The following is a 10,401-nucleotide window of genomic DNA, read 5'->3' on the forward strand; positions in this document are numbered from 1 at the left end:
CACATAGACATAGAGATTCACACAGACATAAACACATACACATAGACATAAACATAGACATACACATAGACATACACATACACATATACATAGACACAGACAAATACATAACTGTATACCTAGACATAGTCATAGACATAGACGTAGACGGAGCCATACACACAGGCATAGACTTACATATAGACATATACATAGATGTATACAGAGGCACATACTTAGACGTGTATATACACATAGACAATATCAATAGAATAAGGAATAAATACAGAAAAAAATGAAATCTCATTACAGACACTATCAGATAAAGACTCAAACCACAAGAAACAATCTTGAACCCAAAGATACATACTGCTACCAAGGGATAAACATAACAATGTAAAATAAAGATAAAGAAAATATAAGTCAAACAAAACTTGAATAACTAAATGTTGTATTCAGAACAAGAAAAATAAATAATCACTAACAATGCAGAGAAATCTATAATTTATAAAAATATCACAGAAATGAAAGTTCTGTGATGAAACCACTGCAGATTGAAAAACTGAAAATGACTACAGCTCTGAAAGTGCACCAGACAAATGCTGTGTAGGAGATATTTAAGTACATAAGTCTGAAGAGAAACATAATGCTCAACACATATACACTCAACACAAATATTGTAAACTGCTGTAAAAGAAGAGCAAGACAGATGCTGTGGTTCCCAAAGAATACTTAAAAAGAAAAACAAAATGAATAAAAAAATTCAGCAATTACACTGAAAATGTTTCACCTTCAACAATAATATACAAGAAAGAAAGAAATAAACTTAGAACAGGAAATAAAAATAGAATTAGACCAAAAAGGATGAGAAAATTATCCAAGGTTAAAAAATATAAACAAACGAGTTTCTACTCCATCTGCATAAGAAATAAAAAAGAATGTTTCAAATAACAAATCATAGCCATATACCATACTCTGGACAACGGTCACCCTGTTGGTATACAGTCTATTCAATTACTACCAATAAATGTGGTATCAAAAGTAAAAATGCAATCAGACCAAAAAAAATAACAAACCCCAGCATGTGAAAATATATAATCCAAAAATTAATTAATGAAGCATCCATGTACCAAACTATTCAGGACATAAGCAATAAATGGAGTAAACAACAACAACCTATGAACCTAAATAAATAAATTCAAAGTGCTAATGGTTATTATTTTCTATGAGGAAATCAGCAGAAAGAAGTATCCAGCATCCTATCAAACCAAGAACAACTAACATAGTAAAAAAAACACTAGCATGAAGAACAAGAACTAATGTGATGCTATACAAGTGAACAATAATAGAGAAAGATTTAAAACAATATGCTATAATCTAGAAAATTATTCAGAGTTGAAGAGGAGAGAGATCCTAGCCTAGCAAGCAGTACAGCTTATCTTTGACAGGACTTCAGTTCATCAATTCAACATGCAACTACACAAACACAACAGCCACACCTATGTTATCTTGGAAGACACAATGTACCTCTTAGAAGGTATTCAGGGTATGGTGGAAACTGGAAAGTTCTCTAAGTCAGGTAGGCATCAGCTGATATATATACTCCACACAGGAGGCAGCCCAGCATGGAAATGAACCCTAGAACCAAGCACTATAAGGCAGCAATGCTAAATGCTAAACCACTCTGCAACCTTAAAATTAAACAGAATAGTCAGATAACTCAAAAATACTACTATAACAAGATCAAGATGTTTGCTGTATTAAGAACAGTCAACTGTACATGTCAAAACACAGCAAGGTACATGTCTCAGAATCTAATATAAAATAAAAAAATGTCACACAATACAATAAATCAATCAAATAAGTCATTGGAAAAATATTAAATGCAAACTTTCATTACAAAATGGTTCAACTATAAATTGTTGAAGTGAAATGAAATATAGACATACAGAGGTTGAAAAAATCAGGCAGCCTATGATAATGCACATAGTTACAATAATGGAGACATATCACCTTATGGTATGATGAAATATATGCCTTCATTACATAAAGTAAATTTAATAAATTATTTATCAAACATCTATATATGCACCCACATTTCTACTGTCAGTCTTTCTTTATAGATATTAATTTACTCTAAGGGCAAATAATGCCATAAACTACACAATCCAGATATTGTCTTTATTGGAAATAATACTTTGCCATTCCAATTTCTTAGGATCATAGTCCTATAATTCAATCAATCCAGATGCTCTGACAGCCACTTTTGTAACTTGTTTAAAAATTTGCCCTCAGATGTACCTTTTAAAATAATTTTCATGAGCCATGTAACTGAATGTTACAAATTAAGACAATCGGAAGTTGTATCATAGGTACCTTGATGACACATTCATGCTAAATACTGGAAGTTTGGTTTAATTAGGGAATTGTTTTAATATTTGGAAAGGACAACTGATATTTTAAGTTTAACATATTTCAGTTCCATTGCCTCACTCAACTATTTCGAGGTTATCAATTTTAAAAGGTTGAATGGTGACGGTTATGGAGAAATCATTTTCACAACACAGTTTCTTCTGACAGTTATTTACATTTTTAACAACGATTGCACAGTCAATGAGAAAAATAATTTTTTGAATAGTCAAATGGTTAGGCTGTCTAGAATTGTCTCTGAAGATGAAATGTTCTCAAACAGAAAACTTATCAGAATAATTTGAATGAAAACAGGCTGTATAGTATAACTTGTGTATCCATCAACATCAGAAAATGGACAGCTCATTAAAAAGAGACAGAGAAAAAAGAGAAAGAGGAATACAAGATGAATGATTTAATAATGGTACATTTTAACTGGAAAATAAATGTATTCAAATTTGCTTTTCAAATGTCTGTCATGGTGTCTATTTTTAAGTATCAGAATTCTGTTTTCTTTAACCTGTCTATCTATACGAGAAGTGCACTGACTCAAGAAATTGTTCTTTACTCTATAAGATCCTAATTGCAAACCTCCTTGGAATGCTTACACTGATAACCAAGTGCCCGAATAAAAATTAAATTGATTTTATGCAGCAGCACAGATTTGCACTCCCAAATTATTTCATGAATTTGTAGATACATACATACATATACGGAGTGTAATTCTGTAAAGATTATCCAAGTTTGATACTAAATGTGTGTTCAGCTTATAATTTCATATGCTATGCAGATATTAATAAGATGAGAAAAATAAATTAAAGTACATAAAATAAACAGGACTCTAGGTAAGATACAATTTCAAATGCTTCATTCCTGAGCACTACACCATTTCCAAGTGCTACTTGTAGACACCAGCTTAGGTGTGGGCACATATCTCAACATGAATGAGAACTCACATATTTCTAATCCATAGATGGATCTGAAAGAAGTTCTGAGACTGAGGGATGCAAACTCATTTTAACTGGTTTTAGTAGGGTTGGCAAATTCACAGTGCAGAAAAGAACCATGATTCCCATTTCTTGATTAACATGCATGTGTTTTATGGGACAGGGTGGGACTCATTGAACAGAAAGCTTTTACCAATTAGTGGCAACATAAATAGAATTAGGATAATGTTGTGATCTTTTTCCTATAAAATTAATCATAATATCAGTGTGTGAATTGTTACAACATGATAATGTCAGTGCTCTTCTTTACCAACGTTCTAGTCTTGAAATGCATAAAATTCTGGTGATAATTAAAAACAAATATTTCTCTTAAAAAAGAATTGGTTTACAAAAACACAGCAATATATTTGGACAGGGATGCTATATGTAGGTGCATCAACACGTGTGTGTGTGTGTGTGTGTGTGTGTGTGTGTGTGTGTGTGTGTGCATGCGTGCGTGTGTGTGTGTTTTTGTGTGTGTGTATGTGTCTGTTTTTTGGTGTGTGTATGTGTGTGTGTGTGTGTGTGTGTGTGTGTGTGTGTGTGTGTGTGTGTGTGTGTGTGTGTGTGTGTGTGTGTGTGTGTGTGTGTGTGTGTGTGTGTGTGTGTGTACACACATGCACATGCATGAGTACATGGATATATTACAAATTACTAGCCATCATTTAAATAGTACACAGATAAATAAGTCAATAAGCCTGGCATACTACTTGGCAGTTATGGAAACAAAAGGGTTTAAATGTTTTAGAAGGCTATTAATGGACTGCAAAGGTAGCCTTTTGTTATACTTTGCCAGTATTTTAATTAGAAATTGATCTAATGATGATATCCATCTGTCATAAATGTAGCCACTTTTAAGCCACACAGATCTCAGGCATAGGATATCTAACTTCCAAAACCACTTTGCAATGTCCAAGTGTACCTTTCAGAATGACTTGCAAATAGGGATGTATGGGGGATAGGAATGTGACTGCTAAAAGGATTATCTTATAAAATATTTGTATGCTGCAGAAATCTTGTAATGATGGTGGAAGGTTGAAATGTGTTACTCCCAAAGTCTGAATTACATTGTTTAAGGTTTTAAAATATACAGGGTAGTTCATCTTGGGAGTCCACTGTTTGCTGAATCTGGGTTCTTTGAGCTCCAATTCAGAAAGTATGAACCATCAAGCTTTATACCTCAGAGTCAGAAACTACTAAATTGGGATAACTGCACTTTTCTCCAGTATGCTGTGACCCCTGCATTGCTTATAATGCTGGAGTAAAGGGGACACTATCAGCACTGGAATGATCTCCGATACAAAACAAATGATAAGTTAATAAACAAGGTATTCAGTATAATGTGGTTTTGCTAGAACACCATTTGCTGAGAAAATGTTTAACTAGTAGTATTATAACCAGAAGCCTCAACTACCTTTATGCCACAAAACCTATCATTCTCCAAAGGCTTTGTTAACTGCTCCTTGTGTTCTGATTGTGTTTGTTTTAAATGGACAATTAAGTGTTCTAAACACTCCAGAGATGAAAAAACATAAAAAACGTCTATCGCACACTTGACATGACTGAAACTGGTAACACTGACATGACAACATCGACATTCATAACGGGGGAAATACAAAACAGCATAGCACACCTAATTAAAATGTCCCAGCTGCTCTGAATCCTGTAACAAGGGTTAACATGTGTCACAAAGAAGGGGAAGTCCAGGAGTTCAGATTACAGTGTTTTCAGCATTATTGGTTTCAGTATGGGTCAAGTTTAGCATGTGATAGACAACTGTATATATAAAAAAACATTTTTTTAATCAGTGTTCTTTAAATAAGCTATACTAATCCACTTTTAAGTCTACTTCTTAGATGTATTACAGAGAAAAGGTAATAATAGTTAAAATTTATACTACACCAAATAATAACAGAAACCTGATCAAAAAATATAAGACTATCACAAGAATGTATGAGCCCCAGGATTATATAATCCAGCTGTTAAAGAACGTAAATTATGCATCAATAGCAAATGTATCTAATGTGAACTTAACCTTGCCAAATGCCACCAAGTGCTGTGAGTAAAATATACTGTTTGCTGGCATACATTACAGTAGCTACAATTTTACTGTAATGCTCAATTTTCATGCCCCAAATTCCATCCAAGCAAAGCACAGTTTTGTCAAATTGCAGTTTGAGATTTTATTTTCCTCAGTTCGAAATTTTTTGGGTTTTGCCACACAGGGTGCTAGTCTGGTGGTTGGGCACTACAGTTTTTTCAGATTAATGATATTGGTATATACACAATGGTTCGACTATAAATTGTTGAAGTGAAATTAAATATTGACATACAGAGGTTGAAAAAAATCAGGCAGAGTGTGAGAATACACATAGTTACAAAAAGAGATACAGAAACCTATGATTGCATTGCACAATATAAATTTAATAAAGTATTTAGCACACATCAATATATGCACCCAAACTCTACTGTTTGACTTTCTTTATAGATATTCATTTAATCTAAGAGTAAATAATGCTATCAACTGCACAATCCACATCCTTTCTTTATTGGAAATAATACTTTCCCATTCTAGTTTGTTAAGATCACAGTCCTATAATTCCACAAATACTGGTTTATGTTTTCATAGGTTCATAGGTAAGTACTAAGCTAGCTACCCTTGTGGGCTATTTTAAGCCTAGCCAATTTCTTTTTGTGCATTGAATGTAAACTTAGCATCACAATGTATGAGTGTGTTTAAAATGAATTTTTATTTCTTTAGCATTCACTTACATGACATGTTACCAACCTGGATGTTTGGCCTACAGAAATAGAATGACTTCTGCAAGTAACCATTTATTTCACCCATTCATATACCAGTTTGGAAAGAATGCTAGCAACATCTGACGTTTTGCAAAAAAATGGAACTAATATCTAAATTAGAGGAGAAATTCAAAAAATCAACCATAGAATTGAGAAAAATAAAAAACTCAATAAAACAACAGATTTCATCACACTGATTTGAGTTGACAATCAACATATTTATATAATAATAATTATATTTACATAATAATGTCATGTATTCACATAAATAAATACAACATACAAAGTATTTGTATTCTTAGAAACAGTATAATTGCTCATAACTTCACTGCTGTATCCTTCTTTCAGTTTTTCCTACATAAAAGTGCCTCAACAGATGTTGGGCAGCTGTAATAATCAGGACATAGGATTACCTTGGATAGTCATGCATGAAAATGCTTTGAATGTCATAAATAAATTGGCACTGTCTGCAACATATGAATTTTGTCAGTGCACGATTCAAGTTAACTTTCAGTAAATTCCTCTAAAATATCCTTAATATTATACATTTTAACACTCATCTGTTTGACCATTTTAGAATCATGTACCACCATGTTTTTGTAAGATATTTTATATGATTACTGGATTTGGTAGGACATCACACAATGGGTTGGCTCAAGACAGTATTCAAATACCACACCTGCATGTTATAATCTCATTAAGAACAAAATCTTATAAATCTTGTGGGTATCTTTGGTCTAAAAACATCTCTTTCACTATATTGAGTTCTAATTTGAACATACTTCATACTTGGAGACAATTTAAGCAGTCTAACCATCTGAGACTTCAAATATTTTTTTTCAGCCAGAATATGTGGCCACTGTTAAAATGTGGATAGCTATTTCAAAAGTAAACAACAAAAAAGTTAATCCATACCCAGGTATCTAAGATGTAATTTAAGATGATTTAGGAAAGGAGAAGAAACACAAATCTGCTAACAAAGACAAAAAATAATGCTGGCAAAAATTGGAGCACAAGATGTCCCCACAGCCACTCTTGTAAGTTGTTTAAAAATTTTACTCTCAAATGTAAATTTTTAAATGATTTTCATGACTCAACTAAATGAATGTCACTAATTAAGACATAAAAGAATGATTGTGTATCACATGCTCGATGTGAACTATACCATAAATTGTAATGCTGGAATAACAACATTGACGCTCACAACTCCAAAAACACAAAACCAAATTCCAAATGTCCCAACCACTGTGGACCTAGGAAAAAACATTAATGTGGATTACAAAGTGTGTGTGTGTGGGGACTCCACCAGTTCAGACTCCTGTGTTTTTGGCATTCTGAGCATTGATGTTGTTATGCAAATTTTACAGGTTTTTGTTACACTTAGCATATGATAGACAACCATAAAGAATGCTTTTTTTTAAATCAATGTTCTTTAAATAATCTATACTAATCCACTTTTAAATCTGCTTCTTATATGTAGTACATAATAAAACTAAAAATAGTGAAAATGTATACTACAAATAAAAAATATAAATTTATCGCAGAATATATGAACCCTAGATTATGTAATCCAGTTTTTAAAAACTGGAAATTGTGCATCAGTAAAAAATGTAATTAATGCAAACTTAAGTTTGTTAAATGCCGCCAAGTGCTACAAGTAAAAATACTGCTTTGCTGGCATACACTATAGAAGCTACTCTGCATCGGCACAGTTGCATTACTGCATTTAAAAACACAATTAATATAAAACTGCTATTGTACTTAAGGCATCAACTTCCATGCAAGTAAACTGCAGTTTTGCCAAATAGAGTGCTAGTTTGGGGCATTACACATTTTCATATGAATGATTTTGGCATATTGCACTTTCATACAACACAGTTTGAGATCTAGTTCAAAAAATTTAACCCAGTCTGATTCCAAGTAAGTGCATGTAAGTATGTTCATTTTGTAAGGTAGTATCCATAGCTTTGAAACTACCATACAAATTCATAGTCTGCTCCCACGGTTTATTATCTTATTGCTATCAAGGGTGTAGCCAGACATACTCTGTGTACTCCACAGAGTATATTTTTTGAATATGACTTAGAAACATTTATCCTTTTCAGGAAAATATTGGGTCTGTGACTGTCTAAATTAATACCTCCAACAGCAAGTCCATAGGTTGTTTATTTAAAATGTGCCTTATGAATACCGTTTTAGGTACAGAGAGAACAGATAAAAGTGATTGATGCATTTATTACGGGTTGGGGCAGCATCTTGAGCGATGTGAGCGTTTGGTAATGCCAGGAGGTTAAGGGGCAGCAACAAGAGATTGCAAGTACAAAACTGAAATACCTGGCTATACCTTTGATTGCTTTGTTTAATAACTGACTGCAGAAGATTTTCATCGTCGGTTTAGAAGTTATAAAATGCCTATGGGTATTTACACGCGATAAAACACTGCCAATTTTTTTCCTACTGTAAACTTGAAGAATCTTATACTTACCATGTACTCCATATTTGAAGCAGGTGGGAAGACTTTGCCTCTGACCTGATTGTGATAGTCGAGTATAGCGACCATGTCGTTTGGAGAGATGTAGCGTTTTCGTCTGGTTTTGGAGAGGTTGGCAGATGAGTTTGTTCGTGCAGCAGACTCACGTTCGGTGCAATTATTGGTTGGAAAGAGCAAATCAGTGGAAATGGGCAAGACCAGGGCGCAAGCTCTACTCAGAAGGCTCACAACAGCAACAGCAGAATAGACTGCGGACCTCTTCATTATTATTAATGTCCTTTGGTAAAGTGCGTTACTTCGCAAAATTATTATACACCTGCAATAAGAAATGACATTCTAAAAGCATTGATAATTGAAGTATTGACAGACAGCAGTGTTAGTTTTACCTCTCAAGTGTACCTCATTATGAGGAACGATTCTCATTTTCAGTCTTAAACAAGTCCTTGTTCCTTCCTCAATGTCTCACAATGAAAAGGTCTGTCACACATTCACTCTTAATCACGTTTTTCGATAATATCAACGACAAATATCACCGAATCATATTAATTCGCCAAAAGAACATTGTGTAAGCATTAAGAAATATATTTTAACGATTCTATGATCTTCCTATATACAGTTGTTAGCAAGCTGTCAGTATGTGCTTCACATTTTGACCTTCTGTAATATATTTTGAAGAAGGAAGGTTGAGAGCTATGAAAAAAACGTGGAATTAGTCCTCTGAAAAGTCACAACTGTTTTATATAAAAGAAATAGAATAGTTCAGAGGCATTCTCTTAAAATTAACAACTTGTGTCCTAATCTGTACACCACACTAGGAAAGCATGCCGTTACGCACCGGCTGACAAAGTTAATGCCTCACAAATTCATTTACTTGGCAAGCTAAAGAATGAGACTTCTGTCAGTGACAAAGTATGCAAGCTAATCGTTTATCTGAGCTGTTAACAGCTGTGTAGTCTGTAATCATCAGCCTTACTTACTTACTTCGTAGGTAGGGCAGACTTTCTTCGAAAGCCCTGTGCGTCTGCAGTTCTCTGGTGATGTGAACCCCTGTGGGACTTGGCTGGCTCTGAACCATGCAAACAGGAACTCGGAGGGCAGGGATACTGCAGCACTTGCTATACAAGAGGGTTTTATATGTTACTGTGAGCAGGGGTCCAGAAAAGGCAGTCTTGGACTGTGTCTTCAGACGGTATACCAAATGAATGAAAAACATCATCATTTAGAAACCCGATGCTTAAGCTTTACTTGATTGCCTGTCATGGACATCACCACTCCCCCCGCCATCTCTGCTACCATCTTCACATCTGCATTTCATTTATAGTAAATGCAAAGGGAATGTGTACGTTAACTAGCATTAAAAAAGCAACGTTTTTGGCTTAAAAAATAAAACATAGTTACTGCACAGCACTTTAACTGCCAAATAAACTAGGCGGTTCCATTTATACCCGCACAGCACACACCAGTTAGTTAACGCATTGTAAAGGAAAGGCCAGTGTGACCTGTAGTGTGAGGTTAGATACACTTATTGGGACAATAAGAATAATCAGTAAACAGATTGTTGCTCCTTTTAATTTTTAATGCTGACCTATACATTATTTTTTACTCTAAAATTAAGCATTGCTTGCTGAAACAAACTCAGCTGCATTATTGAAAGATGAAGTGAAAAATATTGGGAGCATAGTATTTTTAATTTTCAAACAAAAAGAGCGGGTCCGGGGGTAGCTTGTGCGACAT

At 34.0% G+C, this 10,401-nt stretch overlaps 1 protein-coding gene across 2 annotated transcripts in view; it reads right to left on the bottom strand.

Annotated features, from left to right (window-relative positions):
* Positions 1-9,846, bottom strand: part of PI15 (peptidase inhibitor 15) — a 359,005-nt gene extending 349,159 nt beyond the window's left edge. The window contains exons 1-2 of one of the 2 annotated variants that reach the window (XM_044065836.1): positions 9,645-9,846; positions 8,662-8,983 (exon numbers count right to left, since the gene is read on the bottom strand). In XM_044065836.1, the coding sequence (XP_043921771.1) occupies positions 8,662-8,983; positions 9,645-9,742 (420 nt within the window). In that variant the 5' untranslated portion in view covers positions 9,743-9,846. The remainder of the gene's footprint in view (positions 1-8,661; positions 8,984-9,644) is intronic. The other variant, XM_044065837.1, reaches the window with a different exon arrangement.
* Positions 9,847-10,401: the final 555 nt, after the last annotated feature.

This window comes from Protopterus annectens, chromosome 3.part0 (assembly GCF_019279795.1).
Source record: "Protopterus annectens isolate FY-2018-M chromosome 3.part0, PAN1.0, whole genome shotgun sequence".
In the NCBI taxonomy this organism is placed as follows: domain Eukaryota; kingdom Metazoa; phylum Chordata; order Ceratodontiformes; family Protopteridae; genus Protopterus; species Protopterus annectens.